At 32.7% G+C, this 22,748-nt stretch overlaps 2 protein-coding genes across 4 annotated transcripts; both read right to left on the bottom strand.

The window, feature by feature from the left end:
• Positions 1-8,661: 8,661 nt before the first annotated feature.
• On the bottom strand, positions 8,662-11,242 carry LOC115694806 (uncharacterized). Of its 2 annotated transcripts, none has more exons than XM_030621898.2 (4): positions 10,958-11,242; positions 10,234-10,277; positions 9,818-10,139; positions 8,662-9,296 (listed from the first exon to the last, which is right to left on the bottom strand). In XM_030621898.2, the coding sequence occupies exons 1-4, from the start codon at positions 11,007-11,009 to the stop codon at positions 8,971-8,973; spliced, it is 744 nt and encodes a 247-aa protein (XP_030477758.1). In that variant the 5' UTR covers positions 11,010-11,242; the 3' UTR covers positions 8,662-8,970. The 2 variants fall into 2 exon arrangements, with proteins under 2 accessions (XP_030477758.1, XP_030477759.1); XM_030621899.2 differs by having other exon boundaries at positions 9,893-10,139; positions 10,958-11,228.
• A 6,157-nt stretch (positions 11,243-17,399) lies between these two features.
• On the bottom strand, positions 17,400-21,722 carry LOC115725608 (uncharacterized). Of its 2 annotated transcripts, XM_061117081.1 has the most exons (5): positions 21,536-21,722; positions 20,273-20,622; positions 19,819-20,003; positions 18,398-19,725; positions 17,400-18,291 (listed from the first exon to the last, which is right to left on the bottom strand). In XM_061117081.1, exons 1-5 carry the CDS (start codon positions 21,719-21,721, stop codon positions 18,247-18,249), a joined length of 2,094 nt encoding a protein of 697 aa, XP_060973064.1. In that variant the 5' UTR covers position 21,722; the 3' UTR covers positions 17,400-18,246. The 2 variants fall into 2 exon arrangements, with proteins under 2 accessions (XP_060973064.1, XP_030511053.2); XM_030655193.2 differs by having other exon boundaries at positions 17,400-19,725.
• Positions 21,723-22,748: the final 1,026 nt, after the last annotated feature.

The following is a 22,748-nucleotide window of genomic DNA, read 5'->3' on the forward strand; positions in this document are numbered from 1 at the left end:
ATTCCATCTCTTGCCTTTGAAAAAGTTATCAACTCATTCTGAATTTCGCAGATCTCTTGAAAATACAAGTTAGAGGTCACATAACAAGACCCACTAAATTTCAAAGTGACTTCATAAAACGTTTTTAAAAACTTCACAAAGATCCTTGCATTTTCCCAATCATCTTCATTAGGTGGTCCTTCCTTACTCTTTCCATTATCCTCCTCAGTGAAATAATACCTATAATTTTTGTCGGTCTTTATCCTGTCAAATGCCTTTTGGAACTTAAGAGCACACTCTAACATCAAATAAGTAGAGTTCCATCTTGTAGGCACATCTAAACACAATAGCCCCTTACACTCAATATCTTCAGCTTTGACACATTCTTTAAATGCCAACAACCTTGATGGTGATGATCTTACATATTTCACAGCATTTCTTATGGCAGCAATTGACTCATTTTTCTCCTTTAGCCCATCAGTTACTATCAGATTGACAATATGTGTACAACATCTTAAATGCAAGAACTCTCCATCCAAAATTATAGCATGCCTTTTGCTCTTGAATTTTCTCAAAACATACTGGATCACAGTGCTATTTGTACTAGCATTATCAAGAAAATCTTATGAATCCCCCATTGACTAAGATAACTTTCAATCTCAGTCCCTATTGTCTCCCCTTTATGATCAGTGATTTGACAAAAGTTAATGATCCTTTTTTGTAACTTCCAATCACTATCAATCCAATGTGCAGTGAGACACATATAGTTTATATTTTGGATAGAAGTCCATGTGTCAGTAGTAAGAGAAACCCTTAATTTTTTCAAAACACCTCTCATTACTTCTTTTTCATCCAAGTACAGTTGATAAATGTCTCTAGCAATTGTCATACGGGATATAGTTCCAAGTCTCGGTTCTAACTGACGAATCAATTGCCTAAACCCTTCACTCTCCACATGCCTAAAAGGCAACTCCTCCAACAAAATGTATTTTGCAATAGACTGCCTACACTTTTGTTTATCAAATTGCACTGCAATCAAGTTCGCAGTAACACCACCCTCTCCCTCTTTCTTAGGTTCGAAACACAAGGTCTTTTGTTTGTTCACCTTATTAGGATTCTTTGGACACAACCGATTCAAGTGATTCCATAAAGTACTAGTTTCACAATTTTTAGAGTGAGCAGCATAATCCTTCCCACAAAATTAACATGCTGCCCTAGGATCCACAAGATTACCACCCACAATTCTAGTAAAAAACTGCCAAATATCTAACTTCCCCTTAGGCTTCTTATTTTTCTCATTCCCCATTTCCTCTTTATCATTTTCCCCTTCCTCTTCCACTTCAATATTAGGCATATCATTATCTTCTATATAACCACATCTTGTATTTTTATATTAATATCCATAACTCCACCTAAATAACTAAATTAATTTTAGACTATGACAAAATAAATTTCATACACAAAAATAATCAAAACAAACAAGATCAAAAATAAAAAATAAAAACAAAAATATTAAGAACTAAATTTTATATAAATTAATTAGACCATCTAATCTACAATCAAAACAAATATAGACAAAAGATAGAGTGCTTTAAAGAACAACCAAGCCATCTAATCCATTTATATAATATAATCAACATATGAAGCATAAATTCAAAAAATTCAGTTATTCAAAAATCTATTTTTATTTATATTTAAGTTTACACTTAAACATATAAAGCAGTTATTTCACCATAAACCCAAAGCTTTGGATTAGATGATTATATTTTCATATTAAACATATTAAACTGAAATTTTTGATGCTATAATTTTCATATTAAACATATTTTATTCTGTACAAATAAAAAAAAATAAATAATATATATAAATAATACCATACCTGAGGAGTGAGGAGATCGGCAGCTGTGGAGTTGGACTGTGGACAGTGTCGACGGTCGCTATGGCTGGATGAAGGTCCGACGAAGTGGTCGGGCACTGTGGACCGGCGCTGTGGCTTCGTTGTTCAGGCTGGATGAAGGTCCGACGCTCTCTATGACCGTCTACGCTGGCTGGAAGTGGAGAAGGGAGTCGAGTGGGTTGAGTCGTTTATGGGATGAGGCTGGGCGACGACTGTTGACGATGGGAGAAGAGAAGAAGGGGACGCGTAGAGAAGAAGGGGGACGACGATTGGAGCGGTTGTGCATCAGATAATTAGTTTTAGGGTTTTTTTTTTTTTTGTTTTAGTTTTAGGCAGCCTTTAGGTATAATTTTTTTTTTAAAAAAAATAATAATAAATAACGGGTACGGGTTGGACCCGCCCCTTTTAGGCTAACCCGTACCCGCCCGCCAAACAGCGGGTTAAAACTCAACCCAACCCAATTTTTACGGGTTTTTAATGGGCGGTTTCCATGCAAGCGGATTTTAATGGGTTAGGCGGTTCCCACGGTTTAGCGGTTTTTATGTTTCGGCTTACTTATTACTATAATTTCTCTTCTCTTTTCAATGTAATATTCAGATTTAAGTTTTATTCTTGTTAATAGAAGAATAATAAAGTATAAATATGGAGAGAGATGAGAATTTTTTATAAAAAGTTATTAAGTAAAAAAATCTGAAAAAAAAAGTTGTGTAAATTAAGTAAAAATAATATTATTTATTAAAAATAAAATAAAATAATAATTATTAAAATATTAGGGAGATATGTTAGCATGTACTAAACTCTATCTTTACTATCATATTCTCCAACCTCTTATCACCGTTGGATCAATAATCAAGGTACAATAAAATGTCACTACCCATAAGGACAAAACAAGTGTCTCTATCATAGAAGTGTCCTATGTATATATATTAAAATGAAAGTAAATAGATAAAAAAAAATATTTACCTCTCGAAGCCTATCAGGGTATTCTTGAGTTTTTTCGTATGTTGTATTCACAAAACGATAATGACAAAAACTCACGCCTTCATCTTCCAAATCTTTCACCACACATAAGTTCTAGTATAGGCTAGTAGGATAATATTGTATATGAACTTCTTGTATTCTCAACACATGAGCAACAACAATCTTGTTGTAGTGATGGAGAGAAAAATATTTACTAATTAATCCTTTTCAGGCTTTTAGAAAAGTTACGTACAAATTCTTTTGTTGAATTTAGTTTATGTGGTATATTAAATAAATCCAATAAAATTTTTTATTTAATTATTCAAAATCATTTATTATATAATATTTGATTATTTGAATAAATAATATAATCAAATTTTGCTAAAGATATTAATATTCTATAACTAATTTAAGAAATCTCTCAACCACTTGAAAGAATATCTCAACTACTTTTGTAAATTCAAATACTTATCTTTTGAATTAATTAATTAATTAATCAATCCAAAGACAAAACCAGTGGAGACATCCTACAATAGTGGCCCATGCACTGTGTCTGGACACAGTGCATGTGGTGACTCTCTTGTCTTGGTTAAGACAAGAGATGTGTCTTTTATCCTGAAAACTTTTGTCTTTTCTCAATTTAATTAATTTGAAAAATAAATAATTACTATTTTGACAATTCAAAATAATTTTTTTTTCCGAACTTTCATATCAAATTTTATCCCTCCTCTTGACAGTGTTTCAAGGTGGCGATCTAGGAACCATGGACCTATAGCTTTAAGCTCCAATAAACTAGATTATTTATTGAATCTCATCAACTAAATAATTATATTTATTAATTTTATGATTACTCCACTATAAATATGTAATTTAACTATTAGTAAATTGTTGGGTTTTATGCCCTAAATAAAACTCCATTTCAATGTAATCCAGTTTATTCAACATCAATAAAGAAACAGAAGTATTTTTCATTCATTTGTATGTTTTGGTTCACCTTATCAATTGCTTGTAAATTTGATTTATAAATTCATCTGAAACCCTTTTCACATACTTGATCCTATTTATTGTGTTGTCAACACTTTGGAAAGTAAACATGATTATGTGAATAAAGTTCCTAGATTTATCAGATACAGGGTTTTACTGATATGATAATCTACAACAGAGTTTACTTGCATTTGGAGAAATGCTATGTTCTTTCCAGAGCATTGGTTAAAGTAAAGCTCAGGTTGGATGCATGGAGTATGCATCGGAAGTGACCGATATTGAACTTTGACTTAGATTTATTAAACTTACCGTAATATCTATTCAAGTCAATATTTCCTAGTTGATCCTAGATCAAATGATCTTAATCCTGTTATGATTAGGCTCAATCTCAAGAGGCTATTCGTGTTCTTTGATTTGTTAGTTAAGCCTACTTTTAGGTCAGGGTGATACGTACATTTTGGGAACACGATAGTGCAATTGAGTGGGAGCGCTAACATAAACATAGAATCTATAGCTTCTATCTGGCGAATAGTAAGTAAAGGATGATCTCCTTCGAGCTTGACCAAACGAAAATAAATGGTGGAGTTTTCACATAAGCTGAAATATCATTTATACGGGGTTAAGTGTTTTAAGGATAAAATACATTGTAGGGTGTCACGGTAATCTAATCTCTTTACAGTGTAGATCATTCATATAGAGGATCATTGATCAAATTAGGATTATAATAATGGATAACTAATGATGTGTCTATATGGTGGAACATGTAGAGCATTCTATATACTGAGAGTGCAATTCTAAGTTCTATGCGTGGATTCAACGAAGAATTAATAAGTCAGTGAATTTAGGTTATAAATTCTTGATCTACTTATTGGAAGCTCGGTTATATAGACCCATGGTCCCCCCCCACTAGTTGAGATAATATTGCTTGTAAGACTCATATAATTGGTTTTGATTAATCAATTATAATTCTCAAATTAGACTATGTCTATTTGTGAATTTTTCACTAAGTAAGGGCGAAATTGTAAAGAAAGAGTTTTTAGGGGCATATTTGTTAATTATGATACTTTGTATGGTTCAATTAATAAATATGATAAATGACAATATTATTTAATAATTATTTATAGTTATTAAATAGTTAGAATTGGCATTTAAATGGTTGAATTTGAAAATTGGCGTTTTTGAGAAAATGAGATGTAGAAATGATAAAACTACAAAATTGCAAAAAGTGAGGCCCAAATCCATATTGCCTAGGGCCGGCCACTTTTATAGGGTTTTTCATATGATATTTTCATTATTTTAATGCCAAATAATTCAAACCTAACCCTAGTGGAATGCTATAAATAGATAGTGAAGGCTTCAGGAAATTTACACTTAACTTTCACACTTTTCCTTCAGAGAAAAACCTGAGCCTTCTCTTTCTAAACCCTAGCTGCCACTTCTTCTCTTTCTTCTTCCTTTATAATTTCGAACCACTTAGTGATTAGAGTAGTGCCCACACACAGCAAGTGATACCTCAATCATAGTGAGGAAGATCGTGAAGAAAGACATTCAACAAGAAGGAGTTTCAGCACTAAGGAAGGAGAGAAAGAGATCCAGGTTCAGATATTGATAATGCTCTGCTACAGAAAGGAATCAAGGGCTAGATATTTGAACGGAAGGAGTCATTATATTCCGCTGCACCCAATGTAAGGTTTCCTAAACTTTATATGTGTTTATTTCATAATCGTTTTAGAAGTTCATATTTAGGGTGTTAATCAACATACTTGTGAGTAGATCTAAGATCCTAGTAAAATAATTTCCAACATAAATGTATAATTATATTTACTGAGTTTCACTACAGTATCTATTAATATAATTAATTCCAGTGATTAGCCTTCTTTGTGTTAGTTCGTAATTTTTTTTTATCAAATTATTGTTTTACCATTCTAATTACTTCTTTATCCTTTAGTACTATTAATTCACTAGTGAAAGTATAATTTAGATCCAATCTAAATTTACGCGTAAATTTTCAATTCCAAAAGTAACACATAAAGGGAACCAACATTCGATCCGTTAGAAATGTCAAGATTCCATAATTATAGATCATGTTTCTAACCATCCACATTATTAGATTCCCAATACAGAAGTTGTAAGAATCATCGTTTCTGAAAACTTTAACGAGTGAATCAAAGAAACTAATAACATGAACATGAGTTCATGACTACTCAGGATTTAGACCAATCTACCATTGATCATCATTATGATATGAATTAGGTCCTTATAGTAAACGACATATTTGATAAAGATAGCTTAATTACATATCGGTCTTTGACTTTGTCATATATAATCTCTATTATATACAACACCTTCACTTAGATATCATGTTACATCAGTAATCTGAATTGAGATTACTTGCCCCGAATAACGGGCATCAATGAACCGCACTAGCAACCATTGATTAAAGATTCCTAAGCTTTAATATGTTGCTGACTGTTTTATTCATGGCTAAGTGATCTTAATTTTCCGTACAGTACAAATCACAACCTCATGTATGAATAAGAAATTTTCTAATATTTATATATAAATTATTCAATATTAAATATTCATAACTTAATATTCATGCATATATCAAAATTTTCAACTCTTATTCGTAATCAAAAATATCTTTACAGTCATTTTAGGACATAAACCCTAACATACATGTGGTCCCAAAAGCATAAAACACACCCTGACTTGTACCGAAGGAATTAACACTACAATTGGATAGTAAAGGTAGTGGTGGTCAGGTGTCAGTTCGTACGGACACCTACGAATTATGTTTCCACTACCCTTTGTAGTCCACTACTTGCACAGGGCTTGTAGTGGCGTGGAGGCTCTTTTAGCTGGTCCCCCACACGTACATGGTACAAGACGTCCTTTGTGTTTCATCTTCATGGCTTGCGTCCTTAAGTTTGTCATGCTTAAAAGTGTGGAAATCTTGGTATATGTCCCTTGGTGAGTAGTTAATAGAAAGAGATGTGACTCTTCTTGATTCATCTGCTCTTGTTGTTACGTATTGAACAAGAACCTTTCTTCAATGAGGGTCTTCGTGTGATGGGACCTCTTGTGTGAGTGAGGCCCTCGTGAGGTTATGTTGTGCGAGACAAGGAGGCTCCCCACTGGAGCCTTGACGAGCAAGGTGGAGACCCTCTCGTTAGGGGTCGAATCGCAAGGCGAGGGACCCCCATGGTGACAAGGTAGAGACCCCTTTGCTGAGGGTCGAGTTGCGAGGAGAGGGGCCCCCAGTGCAAGTAAGGTAAGCACTCCGTCGTTGGGGGTCGGGTCGCAAGGAAGAGGCCCCCTCGTAAAGGGATGTGCGAGGGACCCCTCGTTGGGGGTTGTGACACGTGGAGCGAGGAAAAGCTTTTTGCTGGGTCTCGGGATCTCCTCTTCGTCCCATCCAAACTAAATTTATAGGCAAGTTCTCTCATTTGCTCAACACATGTAATCTAGGACCCTTGTTCGTATTAATTTGCCTTATTTATCGATAATTAGAACGCTAATTTCTCATATCAACACACTGTTATATATATATATATAATTAAAACTATTTGAATGTCGAAAATATGAAGGAAGTGTATCAGTACATCCCTTTGGGGGGAGGTGCACCAAAGAATTTCCCAAAATTTTTTTAATAAAGAAAAATAATTACTTTTGTTTTAATGAGTATTAACTTATTATTTTTTAATTTATTCATTCATTTATAAATGGAAGGGTAATTTTGGTCATATTTGAATTTTTTTTTACTTCAATTTTAGTTCTAAATTTTAATTTCATTTTTTTGAAAATTAAATTCTATAAATTTAGTGCTATTATACTAAAATATATGGTCTATACGAGTATAATTCTATTTAAGAGGATTTCTCCCATTCTCCGTCCCCCTCCCTTTCTAATTTCGACATGTACTAAATCGTACCCTTAAACTTTTCAAGTCATAAAAAAAAGGTAAAAATCTATATAAAAAAACTCGTAAAAATATAAAAATAAAAAATTAATAATCCATAAAAATGTAAAAAGAATCTAATTTTAAGTGTACTATGTAAATTTCTTAAAATATAATGATTTAAAATGTTTCATGTAATTCTTTCAAATACTATTAATTTTTTATTTTTTCTTACATTAATATCATTATATTTAATATAAATAAATTATTTGTATTTATTATAAAATAGTAAAAAAACTATACCGAAATAAACTATACTACTATATATAACAATGAAAGTTAAGATATAACAGTAGATAGTGGAGGGAGAATATTCTCCAACCAAACACAATTTGTGACCACCGAAAGAACATACTGTACTAAAGCAACAATGTAATTAATGTTGAAGAATTACTGCTAACCAAAAAATGTACCAATTATTATTTTTTTTATTTATTTTTTTTTTTTTTGAGAATAAAAATAAAAGATGAAAACCAGCTTGCAAAATGTATGCAGATAGCCAAAATAGTTTTACCAGGAGCATTTTTCCTGAGAAGTATCTAACAAGAACATTTTATTAACCATAAATATCTACTGGCAATATGCCATCATCAACTAGTTTATACAGAGTTTTTGGCCAAGATGTTACTGTCCAAACCAAATAGCTAAAATAATATAAAAGAAATAGTGAAATTGGCTCTTGAATTTCATTGTTAAATCTTCATGTTTAATTGCACTTGTTTGGTTATAGTTTTAAATAACCGTTCTTAGTTATAGTATGCAAATTTAATGACCAGTTTCATTGTTAAATCCTCATGTTTAATTGCACTTGTTTGTGTAAGTTGGATGTCACAAGAGGAGGTTGCCTTCGTTGGTATGATACTGTTGTGTGAAAAAAACATCACATAAAATAGTAAAGATTGCATAACATATCATCTTCTATGGAATCCACAAGTTACTTACCAGTTAGAAATTTTTTTAACTTCTAATCTTCTAAACTTGTACTCTTATCAAAAGTACAAAAAAAAAAGTTATAAACAGCTTAATACATTCTATATCAACACTACTCAACACCTCTTCCAAAACTCACAATGGAATTCCAAAGCCAAGAAGATCTTAGCCCAACAAAAGGGTCAGCCTGCATAGACAAGCAGAGTTCCCTTTCCATACTAAGGTCTCTTCTCTAGATATTAGTATCATGGTGTAGACTTCAATAGTCTTCTTCTACATGCAAATCCTGCGCTCTCCCATTGTCAACCCGAGATAGTGACCCTGTACATACTGGGCAAGGAGGGTCCCTTCTATCCTCGTAACTCGTTTTTGGTTCCAGACAATCTGCATGATAGAGATGACCACAAGCTAGAACCGCCACCAAGGAAAGTTGAACAGAAGATACAGAGATCCCTGGAAAATAAAGCTTCCGACTCAACGATTTCTGACAAATTACGCAGATTGTTTTTGTATGATCGGACAATATGAGATCTGACACACATGACCTAATTCTTTCTGGCTCAAAAAATGCTTTCTCCCTAAAATCTGTGGGAAAATGAAAAATTGAAACCAATGTCAATACAAATATAATTAATATTGAAGTTTCAATATTGTACTGGAATAACCGACACCCAAATAGTAGTTCTAGTCAAAAAATTTCCACAAAAACTCATGCTTTTCATATCTAAAAATTCAACCGTTAAAGATTGTAAATAGGGGAAGTCATATTCACTAACTAGCAAAAATAGTAGTTCTAATCTAAACACTTCAAAAACTCATGCATATCACATTCACATTTAAAAATTCAACCTTTTTAAAGATTGTACATAAGGGAAGTCATATTCACTAACTTGCAAAAAACTCATTCTTCTTCTCTCTCTCTAATTTAGAATTTTCAACCAAGAAGAAGACAGCACATGATATCATCCATACAAATCGTTTGATTTCATTCCTTTGATCATTACCAAATAATACAATGGAACAGTTACTTCCAATATCTATCCTTCCAAACTTCATGGAGAATTTGTAAAGCAAACTAATTAAATCAAAGCATAAAAAAGAGGAACCTGAATGCCTCCTCAACTCCGAGTTGCTTTGAGTCACCACCTTGAAGGGTAGCTTATCCTCACGCAAAGAAGTACCTTTGCCACGAGAAGTCGATGCATTTGCAAGATTGAGCGAACCACGCCTAGAATACTGATGGGCGTAATGATGGCGTGAGCGTTTCAAGAATAATGACCGGCTTAGGCTTTGGTGATGATGTCCAGTAGAAGAAGGGTGGTGATGGTGATGATGGTGTGCATCTTGCAGCTTCATAGAACTATCCGCAATATCCAAGACAGATGAAAGAGGCTTTAGTTCACTAGAATCAATTGCATGCAAACCATTCTGTATAAAAAAAAAGGATTAAAAAAAAAATTATACAACAATAGTTGCCCCCTTACTCTGAAATAAGAGAGTTTCTATGAAACTGTCAAGGTACCTCTTCTGATAATAGCTCCATTCCTGAGGAGCATGGCACGGTGTCTGAAATAACCCAATAAAGAATTATCATCAACATCTTGTTTTATATCAAGAAATACAGTAATAAATTAATCACAAGCACAATATTGAAAAACAACCATCACAACATGAAACAACAACACTAACATCTATATCTAATAAATATATTTTACAAACTTTCAACAAGTTTTGTTGACCGATTCAGAGCAAAAAGCTAAACCACTTTTTAAGTTGCACCAATCAAAGTGCAATAAAAACAAGAATACGGATGAAAACCAAGAAACGGCAATAGATGACACAGAACGACAAAACCAAAACAGTTTCATATTGATCATCAGCTTACTAATCTGAAAAAGGCAATCCAAGAAAGACCATATAGCTCAAGAGAAAAGACCCAGAAAACAACAACAACAACGTATAGTTTTAACTTACACAAGAACCCTAAATCCCTTTTGATGTCTTTGAGAGTGAAAAAGAAAATGATAGAATGACAAGGTCATGGGAAGAAACATATACAAATCAAGTTACAAGAACAGAATTCAACTAAATTCAAGAGTGGGTTCTCCGATATACATAATTTACTGAACGACACTTTTACACCGAACCAAAAAGATTTCTCTTTCTAGTAAATTTTCTGGGAACCGAAGAGATGGGATAATTATGAATTAAACAACACGTGATTGAACAATACAAATGGAACATACCCGATGATTGTTGGATCTGATTGTGATCCGAGGTTCGCTTCCTCTTCCCCATAGATAGCAAAGAAAATCGTAATAAGCGGATGGGAGAGAAAGTGAGTAGCTGGGTTTGATCTGTGTGGCTTTGCGATCACAGCGGGAAAGGGAGAAATGAAAGGGGTTTAGTTTGGATTTTCTGGGTCGGTGAAAATTAAAATAGAAAAATGTACGGCAAAAGATTTTTTTTCCTAGCAAAATCTTATGGATTTTTTATTCCAAAGGTAAAGGTAGTGTATGGTTAGTAGTTACACATGAGAGTATTCCTATTAAATCATATAAGACCATATAACACGTGTTGCTTTGAAATTCTCCTAAAATATGTGGTGCTTCAGGAGCAAGTTAGGTGGCAATGAGACCCGCGTTACAAGACATGCGGGACTAGCTGGACAATAGGTATCTCTTGTCTTTTCTTTTTCGTGAGTGAAGTCAACCCGGAGATGGGTACGGGAGGACTGATGAAGTGTAACACATCACTTTAGGATTAAAACACTGTATACCGATTTAATGCGACATGGAGAAGAGCATCTGACGCCTTACACTGACAAACGTGTTTAAGGATTTAAACCCATCATTTCTCAATTTTACGAGATCCCATACATCAATCGACGATTGCATAAACGAGTCGTCAAGTTGCAAATGAAGGATAAGTTAAATCCTACCAAACACCTATAGACAACCCGAAATTCATCATAAACTAGGCAATTATGCCCTAAAATGAGATTTAGGAAATTGTACAAAGTATGGTGCAAACAAACACGACAATGGTAACCTCTTATCACCATTATGAGCTATAAATACCCCCAATGATATAAAGCAAGGGGGATCGATCAAGAAAACTCTTGTAATAAATACTTTCATAAATATAGTGACATGTGGACTAAAGCTCATCAATGCTTCAACCACGTAAAAAATCTTCTATTCTAACACCCATTAATTATTTCATACAACTTTGATTATTGGTTACCGAAAATCTCAATCAATATTTTGGTGCTTTCATTGAGAGTTGTAGAAAACTTACCTAAAGAGAAAGTCGTAAATAACCTCGTGGTATAATGGTAAAGACAAGAAACACTTCACATCTACAACAACCAGATGACTCAAAGGACTTGGAAGAGGAAGAAGCAGCTTCTACAGTAGATATTGAAGAAGAAGGAGACACCAACAATCCAAAGTATTCATGTCTCGACCTTTTTCTGTCACGACCTGAGCCCTAGACCGTGGTAGATTTGTAATATTCATAACTTGGGTAGTCAAAGGTCACACTTTGACCCTTGTAGGAAGATAATGCTTATAAATGATCTTTTAACTTATATCAAAAATTACTTATTTAAAAATAACTATATCGATAAAAAATATTAGTAACAAAATTATGACCATTCATTAATATAAAAGAACAATAATATCCCCATAGTTATGTAGTCACCGAATAGATAGATTTAATAAGTCAATAAAATACCAAAATAATACCTAACATCCATCATTCCTCCTTTCTAACTAGTACATAGCTAATTTAAGTCATCCAGACCATCCATTTGTTAGGTTGTTTTTAATATTATTTTTAGGTTAATTTTTAGTGTGTTTTTATTTTAGTTCTACTCTTGTTTGGAGCAATTTTATGCTTTTTATCTTTTATTTTTATAGATTTAAAATAGAAGAAGATTAGAAAATATCAAAAGAATAAGATGGAAAAAGATAAAAAGATCTCACAAAAAGATGAACTATAAATAGAAAAAATTATGCAAAAAATTAAAGCTGAAACTTTAAGTCTAAATTTGACTATAATCTGATCATATTTTGGAGAAAGTCAAAGCATAAAAGTTCTAGATCTATCTTTTATGTTTCCGGAATATCTTGAATCATCCAATTCTAAGCAATATCGAGAGAGTTATAGCCAAAATACTGTCAGTCGACGCAGTAGAAAACTCACATCCCCTTCTAATACTAAGCAGAATAGGTTTTTTCAGCATTTTTTATTTTTTTGTATCATTTTTTTGGCAATAAAAGAAGTGGACTTCAATAGTTTTGGGGGGGAAATTCAATAGGAAATCAGAAGCAATCAAGGAGTACGAATTTTAGAGATCAAAATCAATATTGGAGGCTTTCTCTTTTTCAACATTCTTTTCTTCTCTATTTTCTTCTCTTTTCTTAAATTAATATGTGTAAATTTGTTACAATGAACAAGAGTAGCTAAACAGTTCTTTAGGGTCTAAATGGAGATTGTTTGATATTGATTTGTGGTTTTAATATGATTTAATTTTCTCTCAATTTTTATGTATTCTATTTCATTCGTACTTAATTACTTTTAATTGCCGGATCACCAATTAAATATCTATGATTTTGATGCGAGATCTGAGAAGTGAGTGTCGATCATGCTATAGTGAAATAGAATTGAATTTCGATATAGGATGAGAGTACCTATATGGTTTAGATAGCTTATAGGATTTCTGTGTTTAATGCATGTTACATGTTTAATTTATCACGAGAGTAGAAAATTTGCATGCAATTGAGGTTTATATATCTGAAAGACTATAAATTACCTTAGTAAACCTGCTATTGCATAAAAATTGGTAATAAGAAGATAATCATATTAGGCCATAATCAGTAGATACAATTGAAATCGAAAGTCCTAACTTTTATTCATTGTTAATTTGCCTATTAATTTACTTGCTTCCTGATTTTTATTGTTCTTATTATTTTCTAGTTTAATTTTATCTCAAATTTTATTCAACCAAATAGAAGTAAGAGTTTAATTTTAACGTATTTAACTACAATCCTCGTGGGATCGACCTCACTCTTTGTGAGTAATACTTGTTAAAACGATATGTATGCTTGCGTGTTGTAATTACCACAACACCATTCCAACTTAAATACAAAGTCAGTTTCATTGAAAGCTTAAAGAGTAGAATAAGACTAAACTAATAACGACTTTCTTCCTCAACGGTACCTTCCTCATCCACTAGCATCATACTGAGTTCCAGAAATAGAGAAAACATGGGGTGGTCTTATTAAGCCCACTAAGAAAACAACTAATATCAAAGGATCATTGGTTTAATAAAATTCCTGCGTGGTTAGCTTTTAAAATAAAATATCTCATCATCATTATCAAAATGTATAAACAAGGTTGAGAGACCACAATTAATCACAAAATCAAGCGTCAAATGCATATCACACCATCCATTAGACCTCTAACTCTCAATACCACTCATAAAAAATGACGTCCAAACTCAAGTAGTCGCACCTGATAACCACCATAATACTGGGGCTCAAATTCAATTCACTTCCTATACAGATTCTAGGTCTTTTACCTACAGGTGAGTGCATACCTCATCTACCTATGACGACATAGAGATTAGGTCATGAAACAACAATATGCACTGAACTAGGATCCTCTTGGACGACCAAGATTGTTGGTACAGCTCCTTGTGGGCTCACTTCACTCCCTTCGGTCGCTGCTTGACGGTTTTGCTATATCTTACATGGAGGCTCTGTTCTACTATTGATGGGGTTGCAATCCACATGTATTCTATCTTTGGCTTACGTGGACATGCCACGTCAAGTGGATACAATTTAAGATAACAATAATCATGATTATTTTCTAATGTGTAGATAACACTATAATCATGATTGTCCATAAATTCAAGATTTAATAGAATTTATATATTAAAATTATAATCATGAAAGTATCATGTGAACCAAGTAACATAAAATAATTTCTTATTCTTTCATTCATTAATTAATAAGACTATATTGAGATGAGTTTTATTCAGGGCATAAAATCCCAACATAAACTTTAGGATGCAAGGCATGAAGATACAAGACAAACGATGTCTTGTACCACATACATGTGGGGAACCAGCCAAAAGATCCTCCACGCCACTGCAAGACCTAGGCAAGCATTGGACATACAAAGGGTAGTGGAGACCAAATTTGTAGGTGTCAGTACAATCTAACACCTGACCACCACTACCTCTATTACCCACCTACAGTGCTGATTCCTTGTGTACAACTTAGGGTGTGTTTTATGCTTTTGGGACCACTGTAGTTTCTCTATTTTAAATTATTCCAAATTTCTTAGAACTTTACAAAATATCTTAAAAAACTACGTTGTACACTATTACATACATATAAAAAATAATAAGATTAAAACAATGTGGATGTTGAAAATAGGAAGAGGGTACCCTCCAAACTTCTTTTAGGGGTGCAATGTGCAAGCACTCCAAAATTTGTTTTTAAATTATATTTTGTTTCAAGATAGAATTTTTAAGATGTGGTCATTAAAATGGTATTTCTCTTAGTATCACTAAAGTTATTTTGGTGATATTTTAAAATATATCGATCTTATAAAATAGAATTTTTTAAAAAATATAAGATCCAAACTAACACACAAAATTCAAAATGGAATAAACCCTTCAAAATTTTTATATTTTCAAAAAGTTCACTTAAATTTACATCCAATAAACTTTCCAAGATGAGAATTGCTAAATTCCAATTAATAATGGGAAACTTATAAAAATACTGTTTTTTTACCGAATGTTTTCAAAAATACTGGGACACGGCAAACTTTACATTTTTACTGTCCATACCTATTTTTATTTCTTTTATACTGCCCAGGCCCAATATATTTACTTTTATACTGTAAACAGTAAAAAAACACAAAGAGCACCTCTCCTTCGTGGTTGGGGACGGACAAATCAACACCTGAATCATATTAACACACCAGGAAAAAAACCATAAAATCTGGAAAAGAGAAAAAATTACTAAATCAACATCAAATTACTGTTTTGTAGTGTTATTTTATTGTTGTTTTAATATGAAAAAAAAAATGCCACGTAAATGAAATATTGTGAAAAATGACAGGACATGGAATCTATACCAATTCTCATAAAGAGCAATGGACCATGGGAAAAAAATATAATTATTTCAAGAGAATGTGACAATGCTCGAAAACAACACAACAATACTTGAAAATAACACATCAACAACAGAATCATACACATTGGAACACCAATTAGAAGAAGGAGGAGACTCTAAAACAAGAGAATTTGAAAACGACAAATTCGACATAGTTGACTATGCGAAGCTGGTTGCTAAAAAAATGGTAGAAAAACTTGAAAACAACAGTAAAAAACTAGATCCAGAAATCGACATCAACAATGCGAAGCTAATAACAGATAAACAATAACCAGAAGTTGAAAAGGTCAGGCATACAAAGACAAAGAAACACTGAAGAAAGTTTACAGCTACAACGCAATCAAAAACAACTTCCAATACAGTTTTTGAAAACATATTTAATTGGGTTTCAGTAAGAAGTTTTTTAATATCTTCAATAACAGAGTAATAACCAGAGTTTATAACTCTGGAATGGTAGTATTCCGATCGGGTGTACTTGGATTTTCAATCCTATAAAAAACATAATAAAACACTACTAAAACAACACAAAAAAAAAATAAAGAACATAAAAACAAGCATAAAAAAACTCTAGAATGGTAGTATTCCGATAGGGTGTACTTGGATTTCCAATCCTATAAAAAAACATAAGAAAACACTATTAAAACAAAACTAAAACAACACAAAAAAAAATAAAGAATATAAAAAACAAGCATAAAAAAAACAATAACAAAATAAGCCATAAGAGTCATCAAACGATACAACACCACCACTCACAAAATCAGAGCTAAACTACAACCCCAAAAAAGAAAAAAAAAAACTGAATTAGTGAAACAACAAAAACCAAGTAAAGTTTATGTTGTTCTAGAAAAAATAAATAAAGAAAAAAAGATTTTTTTTTACTTGGAAAGTTTGAGTTGTCTGTTGTTGTTCTTCTTCCTCTGTATTTTTCTTCTTGCTTTTCTCTCTCAAAACCCAAGTAACAAAATGAATGAAATGAGTGAGCTTCGTAAGTTTTTGAAATAGTGAAGAGTGGGGAGAAGGGTTTTATGTAAAGTCTTTGTTGATGTTCTTTATCTTAAACACTAATTTCAAGAAATTTTCTATAGATTTTAACCCACAAAAAGAGATAGAGAGAGAAATAAAATACATATATAAATTATTGGAAATAGGGATCACGTGGGTCAATTGTACCCACGTTCAAATTAAGTAAAAAATGTGAGTTAAAATTAAATTTTAAATTTAAATAAAAAAAAAATTGACATGAAATGAAAGTGACATGAGAGTCATCAATCAATTTCAAATTTAAATAAAAAAAAATATGACATGAAATGAAAGTGACATGAGAGTCATCAATTAATTCTTGTAAACTTTTTATATATACAAATTGAATCAAGACCAAGGCAGTATACTGCCGTAATAAACAAAAAAAATAAAAACAGTAAAAAAGTTAACTTTACCGTGTCACAGTATATTTGAAAGAAAAATGGAAAAATTAGTAAATGATGTAAATTTCCCATAATAATAATACATTTCAGGAAAATGGATCAATTTGATAAAAATGTACCAATTGGATTTGGATTTTTAGAAAGCTATCATGCGCGACTAAATAACACATGAAAGAAAATCCTAAACATTTACCACTAAAAGTCTAACTGCAAAAAAGTATCCCTCAAATTAGAGAGGTACACAGCAAATTCAATTTGATGTGATGGAGCTGAATACTTACATCCATGGCTGAGAAAAATATGAACAAGAACTATACAAAAGAAAACAAATCCAAAAAGAACTTTATTAGTTTGCCTTGCATGTGGCTTTGTTGTGCCCTGTTTCCTTGCACCTTGTGCAAGTAACTGGTCTAACCTTCTTGACTGCTCCTGTTTCACTCTCCTTTTTCTTGTTTTGGGTTGGTGAGCGTGAGGTTACAGGAGGAAGAACAAGGGTAGTCTCTAACTTAGTCTTATCATCATTATTCATCGACTTCATATTGGAATTTACAGAGTTTATGGTTTCAGAATATGTTAACCTGAAGCTATCAGCTGTGAAGTATCTTGAGCAGTAATCATAAATGTTTCGACCGGTGCAAGAGAAGACTGCAACGGCATGTGAGCAAGGCAAACCAGATCGTTTCCAACCAAGACAGCTACAGCTCCATGTCTCAACGTTCACAACATTAGTGGAATCACCATGAACCTCAAAAAGGGTGTCAGAAGAAAACAGTACTTTATGACCATAAGCTTTATTCCTTTGCTCTCGGAGTTTTTGCTCCTTCAATGGTGTAAGTTTTGTACACCACTTACTTGAATCTGTTCTACCAGTATTTATTAATTCCATAGTCTTACATTGCAGCAGTTCGATCTTCTGTACTATCGGTGCTTCACGCACTTCCTCCATCCACTTGGTGTAGGTTTCTGCAACATTTAAAGTAACATGGTTATAAGGTTCGCCCTTGAATGATGTGCTTGTCCAGTATTCCTGCTCAACATCCATTAACCAATCATAGGCTTGGGAAGACACCTTTTTAATTTGCTCAGTATGTAGTTTGAAAGTGTCAAGTCGGATTGCGTGGGCAGCAGCCAAAAAATTTATTGGTAATGAGTTCTTGCCTTCCCCATTGAATGGACCTTTCGAGCTTCTTTTGAAGCTTTCTAGAAGGTGGTATATAGAGTAAGCATGGTGAGCATTCTCAAATAGATTAAGCACTGCACTCTTTAATTCCTTCTCTCTGTCAGAGACAAAAGTTATGGATTGTGAAATTAAAAGTACAGATTTCAATTGCTCCAAGAACCACTGCCAATTATCATTATTCTCGTTGTCAACTACACCAAATGCAACTGGAAAGACACTGTCATCTCCATCCAATGCACTTGCTGTCAACAGAACCTCGTGGAACTTTGATTTCATTGATGTAGCTTCAAGAAACAAGATCGGGCGACAGCCAATCTGAAAGCCATGTATGGAAGCATGAAACGATAAAAAGAGGCGCTCAAATCTTTTTTCATCACTAATGAAAAGCTTTATTAAGCTACCGGGATTAGCCTCTGTCATCTTCTCACAAAGCCAAGGTAGCTGATTATATGCCTCCTTGTATGAACCATGCAGTTGCTGCCTCGCATCTCCAATGCCGCGCCATACTTGGGTATAGTTTAGCTCTACCCCAAAATCTTGAAGAATGCTTTTCGCTAGTTGCTTTGGTTTGTGATGTGGGCTATCTTGTAATCTATCTTTTATGATACTTACGACCCAATTCTTAGCTGGATGAGCCGACTCCCAGGATTTACCTCCACATGTATGTGTTTCATTCATATTTTTTATTTTAAATGAATGTGTTGATGAGTCCCAAGATGCATAAATCTTCCAAGAACAATCTTCTGCTATACATCTGCCACTCGCACGATTTGTGTCATTCTTTTTTAGCCTGTACATAAAACGGTGTGCAATGGCATACCTCTGCAGTGCCTCACGAAATTCATAGACACTTTTGAATTCCTGACCTACACCAGTGATGCCATCTTTCCACAATTCCATTAATCTCTCTGGGGGAACATCAGCAGAACTAACAAGAGCAGCATTACCACTAGAATTATCTTGTTTCTGCTCCACATCATCTTCAACTGCATCAGTATTACGCTTTGAGATACTTTTTCTCCGAGGTGTAGTCTTCCTTTTCTTCCCGCCATCATTAGTGTTTGCAACAATAGTAGGACCATTGGCATCACCTTTCCAAGATGCAGAACGTCTTCTTTTTTTAACAGTTTCAGCAGGGGTAGAATCCATATCAACTGAAGGTGAATTTTTAGCATTGGCATCAGATGTGGAATCAGGTGGAGTGGAACTAGCAGCACCTGCATCAGTCATATGGTAAAATAAGTGGTCAAAAGGTATAAGTTTAATTTACTGGAAATTTTAACAACATCTTCGACAAATATAATAATCACCTGGTGTTGATGTAGTGTGAGAGAACGAGGAAACTGGAGTGACAGGGGTGAGATTAGCAACAGAAGGCACTGAAATTGAATGCTTCACAACTAAAGGAGTAACAACAATATCAGAATTGGTAGGAGCTGCTGCCACACAGGCAGCAACGGGCATTATGGCTTCAGCTTCTTTTAATCCAGCAGTCCTACAAATAATAAACAATACGATTCAATGCATATTATTTGTGATATACCAAAAATCGTGATTCAAATTACAGTATGAACGGTGCTGAAATCATTCCATTAAAACCAGAAAATAGTATCAAATGAATGTATGAAACTTTTAATTTCAGATGCAATACAAACAGTATAAGCTGAAAAGTGAGATTCTCAATGAAACATTTAGTAAATAGAAAACAGCAGTATGTGGTCCTAAAAAAAGCACAACGACCTGACAAAATGAAATCAAATATACCTTCCAGGAAAGCTCAAAGCTTCACGATCAAAACCTGCTTTTCCTTGGATGTAAACATCAGCGGTTACTGAATTCCCATGAAACTCATACATCCTTTTCAGATCTTTATCGTTAGCCAAAGTGATCAGAGTTCGCCTATTTCCTGGAAGAAAGTACTTGATGGACAAGGACTCGTAGGCTAAGTTCCACATTTCAGCTAGTTTCAACTTGAGATCATTGAATAAAGTTTCAGGGGTAATGTCTACTGCATGGGCCTCTCCACCAGCATATAATAACGTTCCGTCCTCATTTGTGACGAATTTACCAAGAGACTGGCAGATTAAAATAAGCTTTGGCCTTGCCATCAAGACCTTCACCCATTTCATTTTCAAGTAAAGAAATTAAAACTATAATCTTAAAGAAAAACGTGAAATATGAATGCAGTTATTCTTCATCACGGTTTCAAAATCATGAACCAATATCATCTCTAGACTGTTATCATTCCAAAATCAATAATAACTTTATGTGATCAACACAAAATGTCCCAATAGCATTGAACCTCTTTACAGGGAAGCATTAAAAATATGACCCTCATACCAGTCCATGATCTAATGACAACACTTTAGCATAGCCGAATAACAGAACAAAAAACACTTTAGCATAGCCGAATAACAGAACAAAAAACACTTGCTCTGTCACCTTGAGACAATAAAATCATATTCATTTACAAAACACAAGATTTTATTTTTAACAAAACGAAAAAGGTAATGCACTGTTCAACATACTGTAAGAATTCACAAAATTTCACAGCCCCTAATCTTATATCCACTATATCAATATGAAATTCAGTGTATAACAACCAGTAACCACACTTAGAATTTATCACATTACAATATAATTAACAAAAAATGGCTTGAGGGTTTTATCATCCCAAACAACCTTTCTATAGCAAAATGATTCATAAAATTTGATGGGGCAGAGTATTTCCATGGTGGGTCAACCCAAAATATTTTAGCAATAAACTGAACCAATTCAATATTAATTCAAAGAGCAAATCTATGAAAAATGTAAAGAGCTTTTATGGAAAAAGAATACCCAGAATTTTCAAACACCAAATTAATACACTACAAACGCTACATTAACAAATTATACAGAAAAAAAAAATCAATCCTACAAATTACAGCTTAAAGCCTCAAATCATAAGAATAATTATATATTTTTCTCAAAACTGATGAGAGTGAAGAAAGAGGAAACGGAGTTGGAGGCATTGAGAGAAGGGCTTACCGGAAGGAGGAAGAGCAAGGGCTTAAAGGTAGACGGAAACCCTAGAACCACCGAGAAGGATTGAAAGGGTGCGTTGGAAAAGTAAGTGTTGAATTTGGGGCTAAGATGGGAAACACCGAAAAGTTTTTGGGGCTTTATTGTAATTTTGAAGAGTTGAGATCTTTGACTTAATGAGAACATTTCCATCACTTCATTAAGAAAAATGTTAAAATGTATTATTGGTGCCTAACACTTTCTTTGATGTCATACTTTTATTGATGTAATTAAGTATCGGATCTCATATAATTTAAGATAATAGTTTTTAAGAATATTGTTAATCAATTGTAGAATAACACATATAAAAGGTGATAGACAGCTGTGGTGCCAATATTATCAATGCTCTTTTACTAAATTAGTATGAAATTTTCACATCATTTCACAAAAAATTGTGCACCAAATTCTACACATTAATGGTATTTGATTTTAAATTTACACTAATTTGGTGTAGAACTTTTTTATTATTATTATTATTCTAATCTTTATTTTAAAAGACAAATCTTACATTTTAGTTCTCAAATAAAAAATTATCACAAAAGTATTTATTAATTTCAAGCACTGATATATTAAAAAATATAAAATAATAATAACAAAAATACTAATATTAAATGAAATAAAAATAACATAACATTAAGTTATAAAATTAAAAAGAACAATATAAATAAAAATAAACATTAAGTAAAATGATAATTTAGTAGTTAAATTGATTACTTAAATATCTTAGTTTTGAAAAATATCAAAATAGTATAATATTTTCTTGACTGACATAGACAAAAGGATATGGATGTTCACTATGTTCTTCGAAATGTATTAATTAAACATGTGTGGGAACACCGTAATAATTTAGAAAATTAAATTATGTAGGTGTTATTTTATTTGAAGTTTTTTTTTAAAAAAAAAATGTGTAATGTTTAGTTGATTTAATAATTTTTTTATTAAATTAATTTAAAATTTTAAATTCTTATTAGTAGTTATGATATGATTATATTATAAATAGCTATTTTAGGTTAATCATGTAAATAATATAAAATGTAAGATCTTTTAAGTAAAATGTATTTATTTGGTGTGAATTATTAGAATTGTTGTATGAAAAGTTAAAAATTATATACAGATTTAGTGTAGATTTTACACCAAATTAGTGTAAAGGCTTACCGGAAGGTAGAAGAGAAAGGGCTTA

The sequence above is a fragment of the Cannabis sativa genome, chromosome 6 (assembly GCF_029168945.1).
Source record: "Cannabis sativa cultivar Pink pepper isolate KNU-18-1 chromosome 6, ASM2916894v1, whole genome shotgun sequence".
NCBI classification, from domain to species: domain Eukaryota; kingdom Viridiplantae; phylum Streptophyta; class Magnoliopsida; order Rosales; family Cannabaceae; genus Cannabis; species Cannabis sativa.

What these genes read in the sequence shown, in the direction of transcription:
- LOC115694806 (XM_030621898.2), bottom strand. Translation starts at nt 11,009, where the DNA reads ATGGGGAAGAGGAAGCGAACCTCGGATCACAATCAGATCCAACAATCA. An exon ending in TCAGATCCAACAATCATCGG is followed by an intron (nt 10,278 to 10,957) that starts GTATGTTCCATT and finishes GGGTTATTTCAG; the next exon opens with ACACCGTGCCATGCTCCTCA. An exon ending in TGGAGCTATTATCAGAAGAG is followed by an intron (nt 10,140 to 10,233) that starts GTACCTTGACAG and finishes TTTTTTATACAG; the next exon opens with AATGGTTTGCATGCAATTGA.
- LOC115725608 (XM_030655193.2), bottom strand. Translation starts at nt 21,721, where the DNA reads ATGGAAATGTTCTCATTAAGTCAAAGATCTCAACTCTTCAAAATTACA. An exon ending in CCTTGCTCTTCCTCCTTCCG is followed by an intron (nt 20,623 to 21,535) that starts GTAAGCCCTTCT and finishes AAATGGGTGAAG; the next exon opens with GTCTTGATGGCAAGGCCAAA. An exon ending in TCACACTACATCAACACCAG is followed by an intron (nt 19,726 to 19,818) that starts GTGATTATTATA and finishes TGACTGATGCAG; the next exon opens with GTGCTGCTAGTTCCACTCCA.